General features: G+C 32.2%; 1 protein-coding gene across 2 annotated transcripts; it reads right to left on the reverse strand.

Annotated features, from left to right (window-relative positions):
• Positions 1-6424: 6424 nt before the first annotated feature.
• LOC127737444 (monocarboxylate transporter 13-like) lies at positions 6425-18199 on the reverse strand. Of its 2 annotated transcripts, none has more exons than XR_007999502.1 (6): positions 17850-18199; positions 17036-17179; positions 15808-16056; positions 12518-12758; positions 10118-10243; positions 6425-7323 (listed from the first exon to the last, which is right to left on the reverse strand). XR_007999502.1 is itself a non-coding variant. In XM_052248148.1 (6 exons), exons 1-6 carry the CDS (start codon positions 18109-18111, stop codon positions 7148-7150), a joined length of 1329 nt encoding a protein of 442 aa, XP_052104108.1. In that variant the 5' UTR covers positions 18112-18199; the 3' UTR covers positions 6425-7147. The 2 variants fall into 2 exon arrangements, 1 of the variants encoding a protein (XP_052104108.1); XM_052248148.1 differs by having other exon boundaries at positions 12387-12758.
• Between the last annotated feature and the right edge of the window lie 6737 nt (positions 18200-24936).

The following is a 24936-nucleotide window of genomic DNA, read 5'->3' on the forward strand; positions in this document are numbered from 1 at the left end:
TTGAATAGACTCTTTTTTAAACTTTTACTGACAACTATTTGATTTAATTTTTAATCATTCCAAATCAGTAACATTGAATAGATTTGGGTATTTTTCTATTGTTTCTAAAAGGAATTTTATTTAATGAAAGAATTTATTGATTGTGTTTTAAAGGTTTAAAATTGTTTATGACCAACAGTTAGAAAGTATGAAATTTATTTTTATACAATATTCAGCACATTTCAGCAGAATATGACCATGCTTATATGATTATACAAGTTGATTAGTTAAAGATAAAAAAAACAAGTTGATTAGTTAATAATCAACCAATAATCACACAATCAAAGGAATTTAATATATTTATTAGCATGGTAATTAAGAAATTACATTTGTATTTTTGTCTAAGTTTTCATTAAAATCTGGTATAAATTTCAAAGATATTTTAATTTTTTGTATAAAGCTTAAAAAAAAATAATCATAAAACATTCGTATTTTTGTCTAAGTTTTCATTAAAATCTAGTATAAAATTCAAGTAATTCAACTTTTTTTATTTAGTTTACCAAAAAAAAAATCATAAAACTTTCGTATTTTTGAATATATTTTTAATGGTACGAGTTTGCAGTGGTACGAGTTCTGATTGGTACGACTTCCCAGTGGTACGAGTTTACGTGGTACGAGTTTACAATGGTAGGAGTTAATTTGCTTCTGTACAAAGTATGCATTGCTAATGGAAGTTCATTTAATTATCAAAAAACTAATGTTTTATAACCTTTTTCAGGGCACAAACCCACCATACAGAGACTTAAGTCTACTGCCAATCCCAGCCTATTTTCCTGGACCAAGCAAGAGACTGAATCGTCCGCAAAAAGAAAAATCAGGGCAGTTTCCTGTGAAAACAAATCAACTAAACAATGAATATTGTAGTAGAAATCTAGAGGAAAGTTTTGATTGTAAAGTTGGTTTTCCTGAAAAAGTAATTCATACTGCAGACAGGATTTATGACTGTCCACCACCAACTGCCGAGCTAATGTTGAGCTTCACAGATGGAATTACGCAAACACCATCAATGCCTATATTTTCAGCAGAGAATTTTGAAATGAAGACACGTGACACAGCCATGCATTTTTATACCGGTTTAGAGTTGTATACTAAATGTTTATTTGTTTTGACCACACTTGGTCCAACAGCACATTGTTTGAGATACATATATTTTCAAATTGATAGGGTGTCATTTGAAAATCAGTTTTTTTATGACTTTGATGAAATTGATGCATTATACAACCAACTTTGAACTGTCTAGATTCTAGATTGAAACTAGTGTTAAGAATATTGTGTAAACATGGATTGTTTTTATGTCTAAACAGTGGCGTGAGGCTAACACTTGGCCATTTAGTGGTTTAGTCAGGTATTTTTCGCCATCCAACTTAGAATTAAAGTTTCCTACAACTTGGATTATTATTGACAGCACAGAATATCCCGTGATAAAACCTAAAGCTCCTAGAGCTCAGGCAACCTTTTCATCATATAAAAACAGAAACACTGAAAATACTTGTATGTTCGACACCTGGTGGTTTAGTCAACTATGTCTCTAATGCATATGTTGGTTGTACCAGTGACTGTGAATTAGTTGAAAGATGTAGAATAGTTCAATTATGTGATCCAGGTGACAGTGTGATGGAAGACAAAGGTTTAAATGTGCAAGATTTGTTTGCTCACTTTTTTCAAAAAAAGAAACAGAATTAGTTCCAAAACTCTTATACGGGATAGAAAAGTCTCCAATTAACACGTGCACATAGAGCTAATTATTGGACTTGGCAAAACATACAAAATTCTAATAAATCCTATGAATGGAACTGAAACAAAACTTTCATCTGAAATAACATTTAGTTGTTTTATGTTGTGTAATTTTAGAACTTGTATTGTGCCAAAGGATGCATAAATAAAAGTGACACAATGAAGTTTGTTCTGATATATATATATATAAATATTATTTACAATTACATGCACATGTAAATTGTAATGCATATAAAAATAAGGAGATGTTGTACATTGTATGATATTCAGTGAGTTTATCGAACCAAAGTGCATAAGAAATGGGTTAAGCAGTTACAGGTGTTACTGTCACCATACAATCTCCAACAATTAGAAAAACTTGTACTGTGTAAAAAATTTCAGAGATCTTACAACTAAGTTTTGTTGTCTCACCTTGACTTTGGTGAATTGTTTATATCTCTTGATGTAAATATAAAAAAGAAGATGTGGTATGATTGCCAATGAGACAACTCTCCACAAGAGACCAAATGACACAGAAATTAACAGCTATAGGTCACAGTACGGCCTTCAACAATGAGCAAAGCACATACCGCACAGTGAGCTATAAAAGGCCCCGAAATGACAATGTAAAACAATTCAAACAAGAAAACTAACGGCCTAATTTATGTACAAAAAATGAACGAATAACAAATATGCAACAAATAAACAAACGACAACCACTGAATTACAGGCTCCTGACTTGGGACAGGCACATACATGTACATACAGAATGTGGCGGGGTTAAACATGTTCGCGGGATCCCAACCCACCCCCTAACCTGGGACAGTGGTGTAACAGTACAATATAAGAGCGAACTATAAAAATCAGTTGAAAGAGGCTTAACTCATCAGATGGATAAATACAAATACAAGTGGACGTGGCCGGGTAGTTGTACATCCAAACAACAAAAAGACACTAAGTACAGATCTGACAGTACTCGCATTTACTGACAGCTAGTTCAAAGCCACAAACAACTGATAAAAAAATCTTGCATCTAAGACTAAATTATCAATCCGTAAGCTCCCTTTAGAATTTTATAAATTTTAGATTTTACATTTCTGAGTTATGGGGTTTTATTCATTAAAAAGGGGGGGGGGGGATTTTCCAGTTTTTGGACAACAACTCAAAAATGCTTTAAGCAGTTCGCATGAAACTTTGGTGAATTATTTATAGCTATTGATGTAATCTCCCTATTGATTTTCATAAATTTCAAATATGACATTGAGAAGAAATTGAACTTTATTTGTTTATAGTCTGGCAACAGATTTATGAAGTATTGCGCAACAGCACAGTGTATTGCACAACAGCAAGAAATCTTTAATTGAATATAAATTCAATTCATATAACCGATTTCAAGTTCTTTGACTACATTTATTCAGAAACTATAATATGTCAAATATTTAATTACAATCCAAATTCAGACCTGTATCAAGCTTGAATATTGTGTCCATTTTTGCCCCAACTGTTCAGGGTTGGACCTCTGTGGGTGTATCCAGCTGCACTCAGCGAATCAGTTTATTACTTAATTAAGAACTCCTTTTTGTCGAGCCTGCGACAAAAGTCGCAGAAAGCTCGACATAGGGATAGTGATCCGGCGGCGGCGTTAGCTAACTTCTTAAAAGCTTTATATTTTAGAAGGTGGAAGGTCTGGATGCTTCATACTTTGTATATGGATGCCTCATGTTACGAAGTTTCCGTCAGTCACATGTCCAATGTCCTTGACCTCATTTTCATGGTTCAGTGACTACTTGAAAAAAAAGTTAAGATTTTTTGTAATGTTGAATTCTCTCTTATTATAAGTAATAGGATAACTATATTTGGTATGTGCATACCTTGCAAGGTCCTCATGCCCGTCAGACAGTTTTCACTTGACCTCGACCTCATTTCATGGATCAGTGAACAAGGGTAAGTTTTGGTGGTCAAGTCCATATCTCAGATACTATAAGCAATAGGTCTAGTATATTCTGTGTATGGAAGGACTGTAAGGTGTACATGTCCAACTGGCAGGTGTCATCTGATCTTGACCTCATTTTCATGGTTCAGTGGTTATAGTTAAGTTTTTGTGTTTTGGTCTGTTTTTCTTATACTGTATGCAATAGGTCTACTATATTTGGTGTATGGAATGATTGTAAGGTGTACATGTCTAGCTGGCAGGTGTCATCTGACCTTGACCTCATTTTCACGGTTCAGTTGTCAAAGTTAAGTTTTTGAGTTTTGTCTTTTTTTCTAATACTATATGCAATAGTTCAACTATATTTGGTGTATGGAAATATTTTATGATCTATATGTCAGTCACGCAGGTTTTTTTTTTTACCTTGACCTCATTTTCAAGGTTCATTGCTCAGTTTTAAGTTTATGTGTATTGGTCTGTTTTTCTTAAACTATAAGCTATAGGTCAACTATATTTGTTGTATGGAAGAATTGTTAGCTGTACATGCCTGCCTAGCATGGTTCATCTGACCTTGACCTCATTTTCTTGGTTCATTGGTCAATGTTTAGTTTACTTGGTTAATGTTAAGTTTATGTGACAGTTGTAATAAAGCTTTATATTTAGGACTATCAACATAATATCAATGATTAGTAAAGAAGGCGAGACATTTCAGCGTGTGCACTCTTGTTTCATTCATAAATTACTTTATACTTGGAAATATAATTTTGCTTGGAGTTATTGTTTCTAAAAAAAGTATTGTCATTGAAAGAGTTGACATGTTGCAATGTACATTTATTCTACATAGTTCTATGGTACCAAATCAAAAGTTTATATTAAAGAAAGAAGTCAAAGGTTTCCCATCATAGTTTAGTTACATACATTTTTTTTTGTACCTGAGGTCGTTTAATATAGATCATTATATAAATAAGGAGATGTGTTATGATTGCCAATGAAACAACTATCATCCATACATTGTACTTACCAGTAACAAACCACATTTGCAAAGTTGAATAAAATACAGTTGATAACATTTACTTATTACTTAAAAGAAAATGCCAAACTATTTTAAACAGTATTTGACTATAAACATAGATAAAAAAGGTACAAACTGGACATAATGCACTAGTTCATAAACAAGTGAAAACAATCGCCTTCATATAGTGCTCAGAATATGACATTCATAAAACTTGTTCAATATCATTAGAGAACTCTAAATCTTAAATACTGAAAGCCACCTCTGATAAGTACAATGTACTATGCAAGATAATGATATAACTGGACTAAAAATACACACAACCTGTAATTAACTGCCTTTACAGCGCTTTCGCGCTTTGATTATTTATAATGCCGTGTCGCAGTTTGTCGTGCTTTTCGCGTACACGTTAAGTTGATTATAATGATGTCGTTAGTTCCTAACAAAAATCCTTCAGCACCTTGCAACTTCTCTCCCAATCTTAAATGATTTTAAAGAAAAATATTTGATACAATGCGTAAGTTTTCAGTTCATTTATTTATCTAAGTATGCTTAAACTCATTTTGCATCTTCTTCGGGTAAAGTCGTTTGGTTGCTCTGTTTAGATAAGGTAAACGTAGGGAAAACTTCATTTTGTCCCGGGCTACAGTAATGTATCGACTTTGTTTGCTGTTTTCTAACATATTAAGTAATTGCGGGTCTATTGCCAGTTTTCAATAAACTCTTGAGTCATCAAGCAGAAAATGCTTACCCTTTCAGAATGTTTGAGTTCACTAACGATTTTTGTTGGTGTTTGAGTTCCTAAATCTTTAGTGTATTGTTTCGGGACTGTTGTGGTGTCGTTATTTGTGTTTCCTTGGTCTTAAGACGTTTCTCGATTTACAGTTTATAGACGTTCCCTTGGCAGCATCGCTTTTTACACGACCTCAAAATATAGCGCCTTGTTAAATAGTGAACGTTTGATTTAATAAGAATACAGTGTTATTGAAAAATGTCATCAACATTGGGAATATCTGCAGAGAGCACGTGTCCTAATATTAGTAGCTATATTAAAAATATTTATCAAACAGTTGTTTTAGTATGTTCGAATTTTAGCTATATGTTGCATCTGTTGCCGTTACAGTGTACAACTATTAATTCCTTTAAATTATTATCTCCAGGTTGATACGATATTTCAGATCGTGAATTTCTTGTCATGATTTCCTTCATAGAGGGTTCATGCTTACAAAGAAGCTATTGAATTAAGGGTTCCAAATGGTGTAATTGAAGTCATCCCATCGAAAATTTGATAGGCGCCGTCACTAGTTGGTTGACATTTATGGAATATCTGTTTCACAGATGGCGATCAAAATGTTTTTATTTTCGTAACCACAAACCCGTTCTCTTTTCTGTGAATTTGACATGACAAAATGAATTCTATCATCGAATTTGTAATTACATGCATGAGCAACACGACGGGAACGGGTGCCACATTTGAAGCAGAATACTCTTCCGGTGCACCTGAGATCGCCCTAATTTTTTGTAGGATTCTTGTCTTTATTGTTTAGATTTCAATGTTATGTTTTGTTGACTGTTGCTTGTCTTTTGGTGGTTTTTCGTTTTTGGCTATAGCGTTGTCAGTTTGTCTTCGACTGAATACTTTGAATATCCTTTTTGGTATCTTCAGCCTCTATTTTAAAAAAGGCAATTACAAAAGTTACTAATTATTAAAAAAAAATGGCAACAACACATGTCTTATGAATCTGTATAACAGTTGTTTTATTCGTTGTGTTCGCCTTTTAAAATTTATTTTTATAGGAGGATGTTTTCTATTTTAGGATGTTGGTTGCATATAGAGAGCATTATATAAAATGGACAAGATATTTGAGTTGCCTCTCAGTATTTACATACATCATTTGATACATTATTATTAAGCATTGATTACTCGTAGTTGTGGTTTGATGTATTTAATACTACTGTAATTGTTTATGTTCCAGTAAATTTTAATTTTGTGCAATTTTCATTGTTGTGGGTTACATTTCAAAGCTGATAATATTGGTGGGGTTGGGTGATATCAAGAAGGCTAGTTTAACCCAAGACATATTTAAGTAGGTAATCCAAACTTTCATTTGCTGTCATCTTTGACATCTTGGTATTTTGTCCAACAAAGAAATTAGTAATTATAGTAGATTTATTCATCATCTTTGTTTATTATAATGACAATTTGCAAAAGCTAGGGCTGTTGCATATATATTAATGTGTATATTATTGTAAACCAAATGATGTTTCAGTGACAAACACATCACATCTTTTGATATGCATACTTAAAATATAAGCTTCATTATTATGTATAAACAGCAAAATATTTCATTGAAATTAATCCATAATATATGGTTATAACATTTGCATTTATAGTTCAATAAATGGTATTGAATCTTCAATTAAACCAGAAAAGTTTCTAAATATTACTGTTGTTAATGTTTACTGTCATTTTCACCAAGATGATGTTCAGATACTTTGATCTCAATTGTGCTCACGTCATGTTGTCTAGATCCGGAAAACGGTAGTAAAACTAAAGCTGTCATGATGAAAATAATTGTGCCAAAGTAATAAGGTACATTCTCATTGCCAATTATTTCTTGTAGATACGCTGAAATGTTTTACTTTGAAGATAAGAAACATATTACATTGAAATAAAAATCATTTCATATTCAAAAAATAAGATTGATGAACATATTATATTCTGACTACTGTACAATTTATCAGTTGCGTATTTGTATTAAAATTAATGTTTCAAAAAGCTGAGAAAATTCATGATTATGATTTTATAGTCTCATTTGAGATTAAATTTGCAAGCATTTGAAGCATTTGTCGTTCAAAATGTTAACCAAGCCTTCCTTAAATAAGCGCGCTCACGCTAATGTTCAAATCGCCACATTCTTTATGTGCATGTTATTACATAGAAGTGTGTGATCTCCAGAGGTTATCTTTGATTGCTATTGTCATAACTGTTTTTCGTTCTTTTATTATATAAATCAGTCCGCCGTTTTTTTTATTTGTTTCATCTTTTCCCGGGCCTTTTGTTGCTTACTATACATCATACGATGTTCCCATTGCTGAAGATCTCTTTTCTGTATAATGATGATCGTTATTTTGTTATCAAGAACTCCGTATCGGATATATCATTTTGCCATACTATCATTGGAACACTGGTGCTAATCGTTGTTTTCCGTCAAATTCCCAGTAGTCCAGTACTCATGATTTGAATTATAAAGTTCAAATGAATTAAAGTAATACATTTTGTAATGAATGGTAATGAAATCAAGGTTTCAAATGTGTCAGGCAAATTTGAACTGCGATACTCTTAAATTTGCAGCTGAGGATGGTTTGTGCAAGCACAAATATGCTAGTCCAAATTAATCAATCCCGACATGACAAAATGTGAAACAATTTAAACGAGAAAACCAACGACCAGATTTATAACAAAACGATAAACGAAAATAATATCAACCATTGAATTACACTTTACACAAGTATTCCTCATTCCAAACTAAAAGACGCATTGAAATAGTTGGTCCTGCTTTGTTTCATAAAAAGAATGGCCAACGTAGATACAAGTATCTGTCTTATAGAGGGATAAATCGTAAAAAATCACTCTGATTGAAACAAAAATTCTCTGAAACTGATATTATCAAGATGCTTGATTTCTTGATTGACAACACGTTTGTTACGTTTGGAGGATGTGTTTTTCAACAAACAATCGGCATTCCCATAGGAACCAACTGTGCCCTCTTCTTGCCGACTTGTTCCTTTATTCATATGAGGCTGACCTCATACATAAATTTCTTAGGAAGAAAGAAAAGAAGTTAGCAGTATCCTTTAACTTCACTTTCTGCTATATAGATGTTCTCTCACTAGATAATTCAAACTTTGGTGACTATGTTGAACGCATCTATCCTATCGAATTTGAAATAAAGGATACAACAGTTACAGTTAAGTCTGCCGTCTAAAAATACACAATGAGGGTCGCTTAAAAACAAAACTTTACGACAAAAAAGATGATATCAGTTTCCCAAGTGTGAACTTTCCATTTATATATAGTAACATTCCAGCAGCGCCTGTATATGGAGTATATATTTGCCAGTTAATATGATATTCCAGGGCTTGTATTTCCTATCATGATTTTTTTGATGGAGGGTTGCTGCTCTCAAGGAAGCTATTAAACCAAGAGTTCCATGTGGATGAATTGAAATCATCCCTTTGTAAATTTTAAGGACGCCGTTACCAGTTGGTTGACCGTTTTGAAATATCTGTTTCACCGATGACAACGGATATATTCCAATTGTCGTAACTACAATTCCGTCCCATTTTCCCGGAATGTGACCTACCGAATTAGACTTATCACTGGGTTTGTACTAACACGACGGGTGCCAAATGTGGAGCAGGATCTGTTTTTCCTTCCAGAGCACCTGAGATTACCCCCGGGTTTTGGTCTTGCTCAGTCTTTGGTTTTCTATATTATGCTTTGTGTACTTTTGTTTGTCTGTTTGTCTTTTTCTTTTTAATTTTAGTTAATTTTCGACTTGTGAGTTTGAATGTTCCTTTGGTGTCTTTCGTCTTTTTTTTTTAAGGCCCATGAATTGGAAAGGAATCTAAAGAATTTGGCGCGGTTTAAAGTGTCTGTGAGCCATACATTTTAAATTTTATTCTTATTTTATTCACAAAGAAAAGTTAAAAGAACTTTAGTAATAGTTTTTTTATTTGCTTTCTTTATTGCTATCATGAATTTATAGCTGGTGTTTCCTTCCTAAAGGCTTTTAAAATGAAAAAAAAAATATCGGTATCTTTGACAATGCAGTATTATTTGGACTAGTATTGTGAAAATAATTGTGAAGTTTTGGATCTCGTTCTATGTAATTGTATGCATTTCAAGATTTTTTATACGTCACAAAAAAAACGACACTGTCTGTGGTGTCCTGTGCTGTCGTTAATGGGAGATGTTTGTTGTTATTCTTCGGTTTACATGTTGTAATGTACTATAATATTATTCATTTCTCTGTGCTGAGTGTGTGGTCTTGCGTTTGTTTGTACTATATTCCTGTCAAGTAGTGTTGTCATTTTAGCAATATTTTGTAACATTGTCATATAAGCGGGAAGTTTGGCTAGCCATAAAACCAGGTTCAACCAAACATGTTTTTCTTAAAATGTCAGGAATATGGCAGTTGTTATCAAATAGTCCGTTTTTATGTATTTTGGCGTTTGTTTTTGTTGCAGTTCAGTGATTCTGTTGTTCCGTTGTTTTCCTCTTATAGTTGATGTGTTTCCCTCGGTTTAAGTTTGTAACACGGATTGGTTTTTTCTGAATCGATTTACGACTTTTGAACAGACTTATACTACTGTTGCCTTTATTCATAGCATGCTTTTTTATTACTACATCTAACTACCTGCTAATGGATTTCCTGCAAGTATACCAAGACCCTGCATAACCAAGGACATACTTATTCCTCGACCATAATATTTAGGTTCTGTTATGTTTTTAATTGCCAACGCATATCCTAGATTCACACCCCCTAGAAAACAAAATAATAACAAGATGGAAATAAGATGGTGCAATTTAGGTTTTGTTTGTCTAGGCAAACTTTCAAAAGTTAAAAAGTATGATCCAAGTTTAAATTTTATTTTTAAAACGTGTAATGGAAAACATATTTGAGCAATGTACTGTTGTCATGGCCTTGGTAAGATATTCCTTTTGTTAAATTTGCATCATATGGAAGATTTGCTAGATTGAAGCAAAAGAGACTAATCGAAAGAGCATTTCGGCTGAAATTTACTTACAAAATAATTTCGAAAAATCTGCAAAACATGCGCTTACTGTGTGTTTCCACATTTGTGACATAAATTATATAAAACTTCTAACCAGTTTGAAATATAGATATTTAAGAAATTTTAAGTTGGAGATAAATTTACTATAAATTACAACAAATTGTTTGTTGGCGTCTTGATTCGATTTATTTGTTTGTATATATGTATTGTTTAGATATTCAACTGGGAGGTTTTAACCCATCATTTTCATTGCAAACTTCCTGTCAGAAGTATGAAAAGGTTGTTTTTTATTCGTTCCGTTGATTGAACATTTGATTTTGTAAGTTTACCTTCGGGTTCGATAATTTTGTTAAGGCATTTTTACTACTTTAAGTATTATATACCAACATCAAACAATCACATGTTTGAAACATGACGCATTGTCCATTTGACAGTTTTGATATTATATAATAATTACATGAAAATATGTAGCAATATCCTTTATCGTTACGTTCCGCTGTAATTCTTCTCAATAAACAATTCAAAGTTTATTTGTTATAATTAACGCATCTCATCGAATGTGAAATAAAGAATACCATCGATACAGTTTAGTCTGTCTCATATCTTGACTCACATCTAGAAAGGAGTAGGGGCAATAAGGCTCTTATTTGGCCCAAATATTAGTGAAAATTTAAAAGTTATCATACATATTCGTAAATTTGTCATAAAAAGACTAAGGTAAAAGTTAATTCAGAAAATAAAAACAAATTTCATATTTATTGAGTAACCATGGCAACAAACATTGACGAAATTTGTTTATTTGGTAAAATTTCTTGATTTTCCTTGTTTTTCATCAAATTTTAAGTATGTTTTAGACTGGTAAAGTATGTGCGCACCCAAGAAACAACTTTATATTTGGTGAGATTATGTCAACAGTTATAATAAAGCTTCTCTTAAATTATTTTGTTGTTTCTTGGCTGCGCACGATGTTTCCGCAATGGAAATAATGATGGAAAACTTCATGAATTCTGTATTTTTCATTGTTTTCATGAAAACGGGACATATAATGACGTAATTGTGACGTCATCAGATAATAAATCTCATGCTTTTCATTTATATTTCTTGACTTTATACATTTCCAATTAGTATGTGGAAATTTGAAACAGTTGTCAAACATTTTATTTTCTTGGGCCAAAACTGTGCCTTAATGCCCCTACTCCTTTACAATGAGAGTCAGTTGACAACTGAAGTTCGTACACAATAAAAGAGATAATTTTAGTTTTTCATTGTGAAATTTCCAGTTCTATGTATCAACACTCTAGCAGCGCCTTTATATGGAGTATAGATCCCCCAGGTTATACGATATTCAAGACCTTCTCTGTCATTTTTTCATTAATAGATGATTTCTGCTTACAAGGAAGCTATTGCAACAAGAGTTCAAAGTGGAGTTAAAGTCATCCCTTCAAAAGATTTACGGACACCATCATGGGTTAATTGGCCATTATGGTATAACTATGTGACAGATAACCAAGGATAAATTCCAATTGCCGTACCCACACTCCCGTCATCTTTTCCTTAATTATGACGTCACCGAATGAGACTTATCGTTGAATGAGTACTCAACATAAACTACATGATGAATGCCAGTTTAGATGGGATTAGTATTTCTCAGTTTTTAATTTTCTATGTAGTGCTTTGTGGACGTGTTTGTCTTTCCTTCGTCCTTCATTTTTTCCATGAGGTTGTCAGTTTCTCTTCAACTGATGAGATTTAATTGTTCCCTTAGTATCTTCCACCCTTTTTCTGTTTTATGATGTTTAACGTTTGTTTAAATTTTGAAGTGATATATGCATATTTGTATGAGAAAATATTTATGTTATATGTCTTAATACTTTAGGTAACTGCCCTTACCATTTAGCAACCCATTTAATAAGTTGAATAAAAGAAACTGATACAATTGGTTGGAAAATGGAACGATCAGCATAGACAGTCCAAACCCTGCCAAACAGGCGCTCCATATTTTACATACATAGAATGAATACCTATGTGATATAATTCCAAAAGAAATGCGTCCTAATATGTCCATAATGCCACTTCCAACAAATGTAAGGGAAACACTTGCTACACTTATTCCTCTAGCTGAAGCAGTTTCAGGTATAAAACCTACAGGAAGTAAAATACCAAGGCTATATAAGAAACTTGCAAGTACATATAATATAAAACCCGTGTTTTTACAAAACGCCATGTCCTTTTCTAGCTTCTCTGTTTTTGATGAGACAACTTCTGTCAAAAGAAAAAAAAAATGTAAATTTTTTTTACATTATACAAGTTTTCACAAAAGAAAGAATAACAAACTGGCTGTTCTGCATATATCCCCACACCTCTTTTCATTCGTTATAAGATCTTGCATGAATGTAAAAACTTTTTTTGTTCACATTTTCAGGCTAAATCCCTCGGTTGTAGCATCACAAAACGCGACTTAACATAATATTTTGCCATGATCAAAACGATAGGTGCCTATAGCGTAACAAGATCTGCCTAAATGTCCGGAGCACTAAAGTTTACCCACCCATACTGTTATTTATTAAAGTTGCTTTTGCTTAAGTTTCCAATGTTGTGTTGTGATTTGTTTTATATAATTAGTTCAATGACATTAAGAGTGATATCAACCGGGTTTTAATTCAAGCATTCTCATTCGTTCAAGTAACAAGGTAAGAGAGTTTACAGATTTAGATTCAGATTCAATAGTTTATTAAAGTCTCAACACTTGTAATACATGTAATAAAATTATTATAATATATAAATTGTATAAAACAGTAATTTTATAAGTTAAAATACAAGTACCATTCTATAAAGAATTATGAGAGATTGCAGAAATTCCAATAGATTATGAATATATATTTATCATGTCTATTAAACATTCCCGTTCTATAAAACATATAACAACATACATTTATCATGTTTATAAAATATTTCAGTTCTGTAAAAATATAACTATCAATCAAGCATATACAAAACTATTTCTTATAGTTAAAATATTAAAGCAGGTCTTGGCAACCATTTCATAACAATCAGTACTTTTAAAAAGATGTATAAACTTATCATCATCAGATAAATTATCAAAATTAACATTACTTCTTTTAACTTAGTAAAATAAACTTTCATCCAAACCTGCATTTAAAGGACAGTCTAATAAAACATGTTTCTCATCTTCAATTTGATCATTACATAAAAAGCAACTCTTTCATTTACAGTTTTGTTTTCCTAGCGACCTGTTTCTATTCGCAAAGGGGCGACACCACACCTAAATTTAGCACATGCACTTCTGTATCGACTTGAAATTTTCTTACTCAATTATATCTGTTTCAAAAATATCTTTAAAAAATTTATAAGTCCGCAATTGCATGTACTGATAGTTAATTGATTTAGTGATGTCTTAGGTTAATACAAATGACATTTTACAACGAACTTTGGTAATTACAGCAACACAGCGTGTTCCACTAAGGGAGAAAGAACTGCTGATCATTTCAGTTCATTATCTTGGACTTTGCTTGATTTCGTGTTGCTCAGTTTTTAATAAAGTTAGTGTCTAAAAAACCTCTTTAAATAATTGTGACCAGCCATAAGATTTCCAGGCTAATGGAGGTACCAGTGTCTAAAAAACCTCTTTAAATAATTGTGACCAGCCCTAAGATTTCCAGGCTAATGGAGGTACCAGTGTCTAAAAAACCTCTTTAAATAATTGTGACCAGCCCTAAGATTTCCAGGCTAATGGAGGTACCAGTGTCTAAAAAACCTCTTTAAATAATTGTGACCAGCCCTAAGATTTCCAGGCTAATGGAGGTACCAGTGTCTAAAAAACCTCTTTAAATAATTGTGACCAGCCCTAAGATTTCCAGGCTAATGGAGGTACCAGTGTCTAAAAAACCTCTTTAAATAATTGTGACCAGCCCTAAGATTTCCAGGCTAATGGAGGTACCAGTGTCTAAAAAACCTCTTTAAATAATTGTGACCAGCCCTAAGATTTCCAGGCTAATGGAGGTACCAGTGTCTAAAAAACCTCTTTAAATAATTGTGACCAGCCCTAAGATTTCCAGGCTAATGGAGGTACCAGTGTCTAAAAAACCTCTTTAAATAATTGTGACCAGCCATAAGATTTCCAGGCTAATGGAGGTACCAGTGTCTAAAAAACCTCTTTAAATAATTGTGACCAGCCATAAGATTTCCAGGCTAATGGAGGTACCAGTGTCTAAAAAACCTCTTTAAATAATTGTGACCAGCCATAAGATTTCCAGGCTAATGGAGGTACCAGTGTCTAAAAAACCTCTTTAAATAATTGTGACCAGCCATAAGATTTCCAGGCTAAAGGAGGTACCAGGCTAATGGAGGTACCAGGCTAATGGAGGTACCAGGGTCAAAATGAGTTTTTAGTATTTTGTATGAAGAATGTATAGATTCAAAACATCCTGATAAGTTATTTTGGAGGGGATGGGGTTCAAGTGATAAGTTATTTTGGAGGGGATGGGGTTCAAGTGATAAGTTATTTTGGAGGGGATGGGGTTCAAGTGATAAGTTATTTTGGAGGGGATGGGGTTCAAGTCTTCTTAAATATTCAAAATTTTGTTTTAGCTTTAATAACTAAGTAACTGTAGGATTTTAATTCGGTTGCTATAGCAACAATGTAGCGGAATCTGCAATCAAAATAATAACGACTGCAACTTTGTTCTTTCTTTAGTAAGGAAAACTACTTCATTGCTAAGAAAGTGAATAGCAAGATATTAAATAAACCATCAAGGAGCTATGTATTATTAAATATGCTTTCTTATATTCATCTATTGGGGTCATTGAGGGACCTGATGGGCAGATGGGCAGGTATATCTTGCTTGAGTTACATGTACCGATATATCATGTATATGTCGATACAGATGTTCATATTTACCTTACAACGTGAAACAATGAGATTTACTTTATTAAATATCAATGATTCAGGAGAAAGGAATTTACGCAATGAAATTTAAAAGATAAATTATGTGAATCTAGAACGCGATTCTAAACGGGATTTTAACCGAAATTATTAATTTTTATGTAAACAATTTAAATGTTTTGCATATCTTGACACAAAATGCAAATTTCCTTAAGTCATGAAAACACTAAACTTTCTTTTACCACGATATAAAAGGACATTCAACTACAGGTGCCCCGATTACGTTACGTGATTTTACATTACGGCGGGTCACATATACTAAATAAATGCTACAGTTATTTACCGATGTTCAAAATACTAAAATAGTATTTGAGTAACATAAATAATATACAGCTTTTTATAACTTACCTTGACTGACTAATCTTTGCGGGAAAACAACTGCTCCACATACAACAAAGTTCAACAAAATAGCGGAAAATATCATCATTGCATCGCTGAATCCATATTTTGAAAGGAGGAACTCAACCGTAGATGGGAATATTATTCGACTTAGGGAAATACCAGTGGTTGCAATTGAAACAGCTATAGACTTCTTTTTATCAAAATAAGCATCAATAGCTACTACACCAGTAACATATGTTAAGGCATTTCCCAGTCCTACAATGTTGTATATAAACATCAATTGCTACTACACCAGTAACATATGTTAATGCATTTCCCAGTCTTTTAAAAAAAAAGTTTTAAAAGGCCAAATAAAGACCGAAATATTGCATTCCCCTCTCATATAATGTTGTATATAAACAATAATAAATGGATACCCAAATTCTTTTTTTCGGAATATTTCATCGGACATATAAAAGATATCATAATATAATAAGTCTGTTCGTTGTACTGTATAACCAAATTCCTACAAACAAATACTCTTACCTAACTAAATTGCAGTCTGTTTACATGTTACGCATGTCTGCATACGACTTATCAGTGGCACTCGAAAGAGTCGGAAAGCCATATCAAATAAAAAAGAGCATTGAAAACTAAATTCCATAGTTAATAATGTGCCAATCCTTGCTCAAGTCATCTATGTCTGGTGATAGAATGCATTACTGTTTCAAATAATTGAACGTTTTATAAACAATTGTTTACAGAAAATGACCGTATTAAAGATATATAATGTCAGCAGTAGAGTCTTGAATTGTTGGAGGGTGATACCCTCGGGGATAAAGCAATAACATCAAGACAGCGGTTTAAAAAACTCATAAAAAAAATGTTGTTAATAATTAAGTAAAATTTTTATTTGAAAAATAGCAAAATAGTTGCCAATAGGGAAAGAAATGATAGCGAAAGCCCACACTGGTCTTTCTGTGTAAAAAGACGTACACAAAACGTTTGGCGGGATAAAAAGGGACGTACAGAGAACAAATTAATGATCTTACACTAAATTTATATCTATCTTGATTTTTAATAAAAAAAAGAAGTAATGATAATTTGTAAAGTATCATCCGTGTATCTGACGGTGCTACAATACCGGCTTACATAAAAGTTCAACCAAGTTAGCATGGCAGCAAACAAACATCACAATAAACCGACATAATTCAATACCTAATTAATTCTTCATACTAATTTAAAGATCGTTTACCCGATATAATAGATAGAGATATCAGTAGAAGGACAAAGGAGGAAGCAAAAGCTGACATCAAGCATCCTGTAAACTGTATCAATCCACCAACGCATAGCACCCGTCTTATACCAAATCGTTCTATAAGGGGCACTGTGAAGAAAGCTGCAATCAAATAAATATGTCTAAAGTATCAAAAAAAAAACATGGTAAACTAATTCCAATACATTATTTTTACTGGAAATTATTTCCTTTAATGTTACTACACTCGAAAAGAAGTCATACTTTTATTGAAACTTTTGCAAAAAGTCTGAGGTTTGGTCCAAGTCATTGCTTAATAAAATAAGTACTTCCCTCTATATCCATGTAATAACAGCATGCACGTCATTTTTAGAGTTAAACTACATTATTTTACTGGAAATTATTTTCTTGAATGAATATAAGCTGTCATAATGTTTATCATTTAGACTACTATTTAAAGTGGGTAACAGAAATGACATGTATGTGCAATCAGAAATTTACATCTTAATGTCGTTTATATCATTTAGTTGCCCTCTTATAGAAATACACCTCATATATCCCTGTACATTTGATGGACATGATAACATGAAAGTTAAAAGAAGGATGACTAAACCTCAAACACCATTAATCACGGATATGACAAGGCATGCGTGTAAGTATTGGTGTACTTGAGACAGCAATGTTATACAATGCTGCAGAAATATCAGTGAAACACATCTTTGATGCTGTTTGTTATCTTTTTAGCTTCTGAAATGTGTACAATAATGAAATAGATATAATGAACATGTTCCTGTATGAATTAAACACTACAAACCTCCAGTATAGGATACAGCACCATTTATTGAACCTATAATACTTAACACTGTTAAATCAAATCCGAATTCATCTATCATATATGTGTATAATATTCCAATACTCGATCTTAATGCTGTTGATAAACATAAACATAGGCACATAGCACATGTGACAATCCATCCCCAACCGCCATCTGGTTTCATATCATATTTTACATTATTGTTACTTCTTTCCTTGAAGTGGTCTTTTGTATTAAGTTTGAAAGACTTCTTAAACACCATTATATAGTTGAATAATGCTCTAGGAACACAATGAACATCACATCCCGAAATGAAAATATTCTAAAGTCGATTCAATACACTATATATGTATACATGTATATAAAACAGATGTCAAGGTCACGTCCGCTTTTACATGTTTTATATAAACTTATTGTTATATTAAAATATGAGGATGTGGTATGATTGCCAATGAGACAACTCTACACCGGAGACCAAATGACGTAGAAGTTAACAACTATTGGTCACCGTATGGCTTCCAAAAATGTTTTTGGGCACCTAACGCTCCCCTAACAAGGTTCAGTGGTGTAACAGCACATAATCAGAGTAAAGTATAAAAATCAGCTGAAAAGGGTCTGAACTCATTAGATCGACACAAAACACAAAAACAACAAACAAAAGCAATAAAGATTCAAAATACAGATCTGAAAATACTCGCAGTTACAATAACAACTTATACAAAAATTCTGTATCCAAGACTAAAATATTAGTCAGCTGACATCCATATCCAATGGATTTAGTGCGAAATCGTCATTAACAGTCAAATGATAACATAATATGTAAAATTAACTCTATCTAGAAAATGAAAGACTCTCTCAGATACCAGTAGCCTGTTTTCAAGAAAGGACAAATCATAATGCATAAAAACACTCTGATTAAAACAAAAATTAATCGTATCTGCCGTCATCAAATTGCTTGTTTTTCTTTTTCTAACATATTCATGACCGGTCATTTTGATTGACACGTTTGATTAACAGACAGTCGGCTTTATTGTGTGAAATGATTGGTTCCTCTGCTTGTTTTTATTTTCAAGTTTTATTATTCCCACTGTTAACATTCAACTTCTGTGAAGCATTATTCTAAGAGTGCCATTTTCAGACCTTTCGATTCCTGTTATAATTTCTGTGTTAGAGCGTTGTTACTTCAAATAAAGCTATTGAACCAATAATTCATAATGATAAAGTTTACGTTATCTTTTTGAAAATAAGAAGGTACCAAAGAGATATTCAAACTGACATGTCGAAGGCAACAAGGCAACCATTGAATGGCAAAAAACAAAAGACGACAAACAGACAAAAATCATGTGTCAAATACCGTGTTGCTAATGCAAGTACACCTTTGGTGATGAGTCTAATTCGGTGGTGTCACATTCGAGGAAAAGTTCTGGATTGTGGTTACGAATTTTAGAACATATTCATCGTCATCTGTGAAATAAATATTCCATAACGGTCAACTAACTCGTGATAGCGTCCGAAGGGTTGACTTCAATTTAACCACTTGGAACCCGTGGTTTAATAGCCTTCTTATTAGCAGCCTATTTTATCAAAAAAGAGATATATACTCCATATTCAGATGCAGCCGAAAATTTGATACTTAAGGAATGACTGTAATATTTTTTCTGTCTATGGAGAAATAACATAAAAAATGTGGTGCACACTAAATAACCCGCGTAGCGGGTTATTTTAAAGTGTGCACCACATTTTTTATGTTATTTCGAATAGACAGAAAAAATATTACAGTCATTTCTTATAATTTAATTCTAAATTCCATTTTAAACCGGAGTAAACCATGAAAAAGCGTTGATGACGTCACGGTCACATGACAAAATTATGTCTATAAGCTGATAAACAAAACAACGTCAGCCAATCAGAAGATGAATTACATCCAAAATTAAATTATAGAGAAATGGAAAGTTTAAAATGACAGAATAATGATTTGGTTGGCAGTTATTGAATATATCTGTCACAAATGACCACGGATATGTTGTACTTGTCATACCTCAAAAATCACGTGCTCTTTATCTCGATTTTGACATCACCGATTGAACTTATCTTCCGACTTTTTATTTTCACCAGCAACTTAAAGGGTGCTCACTTTTACAACAGATACTGCTAACTCTCCTAGAGCACCTAAGTTCATATTAAAATAACAAGATGTGGTATGATTGCCAATGAGACAAGTCTCCATCAGGACCAAATGACGTAGATGTTTTCAACTATGTGTCACCGTCCGGCATACAACAATGAGCAAATCCAATACTGCATTGCAAGCTATAAAAGGTAAAATGACAAAATGTGAAACATTTCAAAGAGAAAACAAACGGACTGATTTTTGTAAATACCAATAAATGAAAATTACCAAATATGGTACACAGGAACAAACGACAATCACTGAATTACAGACTCCTGAATCCTTTTAAAAGGGTTCATTTTGCTTTGTTTTCGTTTTCAGGGTTGTATTGTGTCATATGTATTTGCAAACGTCTATAGATTCTACTGGAAGCAATCTGGTATGTTCTTATTTTTCCCCCAAACATTCACATTCAGTCAAGTTGTTGAGACAGAACGAATTAAGTGATATACTAGAAGTCGACAAAATACATTTACCAATCAAATAATATATAATGCTTGATCATCTTTAACAGAGTAACACGACAGTCGATAGAGTCACTGAGTTCATGTCAGTTTTTGATGGACTTCATGTAGTTCAATAGTTTTACAGTTTTAATAGTGTTTTGTGGATGTTGTTTGTCTTTTGATTGAGATATTTTTGGCCAGAGTGTTGTCTGATATTCTTCATCTTATGATATTTGATGGGACACATGGTATCATTTCAACTTATGGTGTTTGATTGGACACATGGTTACAATTCAACTTATGGTGTTTGTTTGGACACATGGTATCATTTCAACTTATGGTTTTTGTTTGGACATATGGTATCATTTCAACTTATGGTGTTTGATTGGACACATGGTATCATTTCAACTTATGGTGTTTGATTGGACACATGGTATCATTTCGACTTAAGGTATCTGATAGGACACATGGTATCTTTTCAAATAATAGTATTTGATTGGACACATGGTATCTTTTCGCCTTTTTGTAATCAATCGATGCATCCAGGTGAATCCAAAAACGCACTTTACGGACCTTTAAATCTGAATTGATGCATTTTAATCCAAGAAATAGCTTCACAATTTTTGTATCTGAATTTATGCAGGTTAACATCAGGTAAAATTTGTCAAAATCTTTGTGTTACTAATAAACCTCTAATAGAACATATTGCAGGTTTATTCAACCCAAATCTTTGTAATCTAACATGTTTTTGTGCAAAACCACAGAACAAAACCAGAATTTAACAAATAATAATGTCGCAACTAAACTTTTATCAGAACTAAGGCTGCGTATTATCTTAAAAATAAATTGAAATCATATGCAATCATTCAACCCTTCGATGCAAAGTTTCACAAGAAACATTTCGATATTATTTCAAAACTGTCTTCAACCGCAAAATATAACGCTGGATACATTTTGATTTTTTTAGATAGATTGTTGAAAAATATCTAAAGTATATTGTGTAGTGTCTTTAATATTTCATGTTTTTAACAATTTTCTAAGTTAGACACTTTATAACTACAGGGTAATGACCATACCTGTTGATAGAGCGGCTTCCCTTTGAACGTTTAAAAAGTTGAGGCTTTTAATTTTTTTCACTTCCAAAATACCACTAATTTAATGTGTACTACAACACCGAAATAAGAGTAACGTTAAACTTATAGGTAATAAATTCCTAAATAGGTTACATCATGGGTATTCTTAATAAATTTAACAGGTGCAGCTGCCTATGAAGATCGTAAACTAATAATGGTAAATATTATAATCTCTGAAATAAAGTAATAATGCCAACGGTACCAGTTTAACTGCACCAGTTGCGCATTTCGACCAAAGAAGTCTCTTCAGTGATGCTCGAGGCTATAAATTTGGAAATCAAAAACTTTTTAAGTGAATTTGTTATATCTAAAAACGACGACAAATAAGATGTCAATGCTTATTACAGTCACGATGTTACACCACTTTTGCCATTTTGGCACTTTTTCATGCTATATATATATATATATATAGAAGATTCAACTATATATACTCAAATTCGGCGACCCTCTACAAATGTTTTACCATTGAAATAGAAATTTCAGAGGCAATACAGTTGTAACATATTATTTTCAAGACAGTTCGTGGGAAAGGGATTTGAGAATTTTTTTAAAGTAAAGACGACTCAATTTCTTTATCAATATCTACATGTATAGTTATGCCTTTACTAACGTTACTTATAAAGAAACAAAAAATAATACACTATTTATAATAATGTAATAAAAACAAGTTGTCGCGTTTATACACTGGTTAATTTACATTTTATTTCCGCAATATGTTATTTCCAAACAATCACAAGTGAAATGAGTGTGTGGGCAATGGTTTAAAATCTTTTATGTTAATTACGACTTTTAGTACACAATCTTGACACTTATCAAGGTTATATTCGTACAAAATTAGATTGTTACGTATTTATCAAGGTTGTATTCATACAAACTATGATTTTGAACAGGTACATGTGGGATTATACTCCCAGTTTCTATATAAATAAAAGGAGATTTCAAGTTCAAATTCTTTATACAGAAATGATCATTGCAAAATAACTTCTAAATTCCACACACAAAAACAAAAACACATTATCAATCTACATCGTTTGTGTTAATGAATTTTATCGCGCTTACGCTAAATTGTTTTTTGGTTCTAGTTCAGAGGGTTTAAGGACTTGCAACAAAAATATAAAATGTATCTATAAAAAAAAAGAAGTAAAATGACAAAAATACCGAACTTCAAGGAAAATTCAAAACGGAAAGTCCTTTATAATTGCAAAATCAAAAGCTCAAACACATAAAACGAATGGAAACAACTGTCATATTCCTGACTTGTTACAGGCATTTCCTTATGTAAAAAATGGTGGATTAAACCTGTTTTTTTTTTAGCTGGCTAAACCTCTAACTTGTATGACAGTCGCATAGAATTCCATTATATTGACAACAATGTGTGAGCAAAAAAACAGACATAATAGGTAAAAGCGTTAAAAATCTATATGCAACTTACTTCGTTAGTTAGAGCAAGTAGATATTTAGACGTTTGTTTACAGTTCTTCATTTAATGTGGATATATTACATTCTTCAGATCCTTTTTTACAATACAAAAATAACTTTATTACATTACTATCAGACAATATTGTAATATACACACACACACACACTGGTCGTCTGTCATTCACTTTACATCTCTAGTTTAAGCACACAGCCCCTGCAAAAACTCTAATCTTGTCTTTCCTTCCCTACTTTCATATGACTGTACGAGATGTATAAAGACAAGGCCACGTACAGTTGTAGACATAGACATAGAAAACTTTATTTTAAATCGGCTTAGTATGAAACATATTAACATAATATCTGGTAAGTTTTTAACGAATATAAAAACGTATACAAAACAAACAAAACAAAGTATCATGAACATATAAAACATACAACTTAATAAAGCCATGCACCAACCTTAATTACAGATTATTTCTGGCATGTTCTGGTGGATAGTTATCTCATTAAAAGTTACTCATTTGTTACGTCATAAATGTTGGAGAATTTTGGTCAAATTTTTGAATAATTTGGCAAAATTTATGACAGTTTTCTGAAATATTAAGAGTGGCGCCACCCCTCGCCCAAAACTATTTTTGCTGAAATATGTTTTATGTAACATATTGTTTACTTGTCAACCATAATGTTAATGGGCGAGGGGTGGTGCCACATATGAAATCATGGATAAAAAAAGGTGATTTGTTTTTATAAAATTCAATAAAATGAAATCTATTCCTATTTCACGCAAATCTATTTATAAATATGGGGCAGTTTTACTTACTTTACTTACTTTACTTTAGACAATAACACATTTAGCAATACATAAAATTTTATTTACTCAAGCAATTGAAGCCTGAAAATACACCTTTACATGGCCACCGTTTATTTTTGTTACTGGCTTTACTCCTTTAGCGCTTTTGAAGCGTTTTCGAGATTTAGTTTCATCAATAATGCTCAAACCAAAACATTGTGAAAGCCCGCCAGTATAAGACCTAAATACGTGAATAGCAATATGACCACATGAGACTTTAAAAATATCCAATACGTCTAAGGTCTACTTTGCATGTGGGAGTTGGAAATGTTTCTTAATATTTTTCTGATTTTTCGACGGAGAATTTAAGAAAGTTTGATAAAAATATTTCAGTACCAAAACATTGACTTCTAAGCTGGTGACATCCTCCTAACCTAACAGTCCATGTTTAAAGAATTTATTCAATTTGGAAAGAAAAGGTCTTTAACGTTTCGAAATATACAGCTGTTATGATGCCTTTCTACAAAAATGTATAAAATGTAAAATGTAAATAAAATGTTAACTGGTAGTCAATGTCTATGCTCAACAATTTTACACAGTTTCCCCATAAGTATTTTGTGGGACAGAACGGGATGCTGTGTAGTTTAACAATTTTAATATTTTGCTTATAAATACATAGAAGAGTCTTTAATAACTCCAAATTTAAGATTTTGTCCAACAAACCCCAAAAAGTTTCTTCACAAAATTTAAGAGTGCACAGTTTTGCATATAACTACTACATTCATTTCATGAAAATTGTAAGTATTCTCAAAGTCATACATCATTTTTTCTAAAGCTAATCAATCCATATATACTTTAGAAAATGAATGTATTTGACACATACATTCCCTAAGAATAATAGGATCGACACATGTGTTATTAGTGTATTAATAAATCCAAGTAGAGTTTGAACAAAAACAAACATAATAGGTCGGAACTGACTTGCTTTGAAACTGTAAATTGTTTTCAATGATATTCGATACGAATATAAATAAATCATGATTATTGTGCCATGTTATTCAACAAAAATCCATGTAATCATATATTCAAAATGCCAATCTTTCGTGTGAATCAATTGTAAAACTTCTTG

Source organism: Mytilus californianus, unplaced genomic scaffold (assembly GCF_021869535.1).
Source record: "Mytilus californianus isolate M0D057914Y unplaced genomic scaffold, xbMytCali1.0.p SCAF_4, whole genome shotgun sequence".
Lineage (NCBI taxonomy): Eukaryota > Metazoa > Mollusca > Bivalvia > Mytilida > Mytilidae > Mytilus > Mytilus californianus.

Excerpts from the sequence above, each read along its gene's own strand:
- LOC127737444 (XM_052248148.1), bottom strand. The coding sequence starts at position 18,111 with ATGGTGTTTAAGAAGTCTTTCAAACTTAATACAAAAGACCACTTCAAG. Across the intron at positions 10,244-12,386 it reads ATTAAATGGGTTGCTAAATG|GGGGTGTGAATCTAGGATAT; the intron begins GTAAGGGCAGTT and ends TTTGTTTTCTAG. Across the intron at positions 7,324-10,117 it reads TGCAGGAAATCCATTAGCAG|CGTATCTACAAGAAATAATT; the intron begins GTAGTTAGATGT and ends AAAACATTTCAG.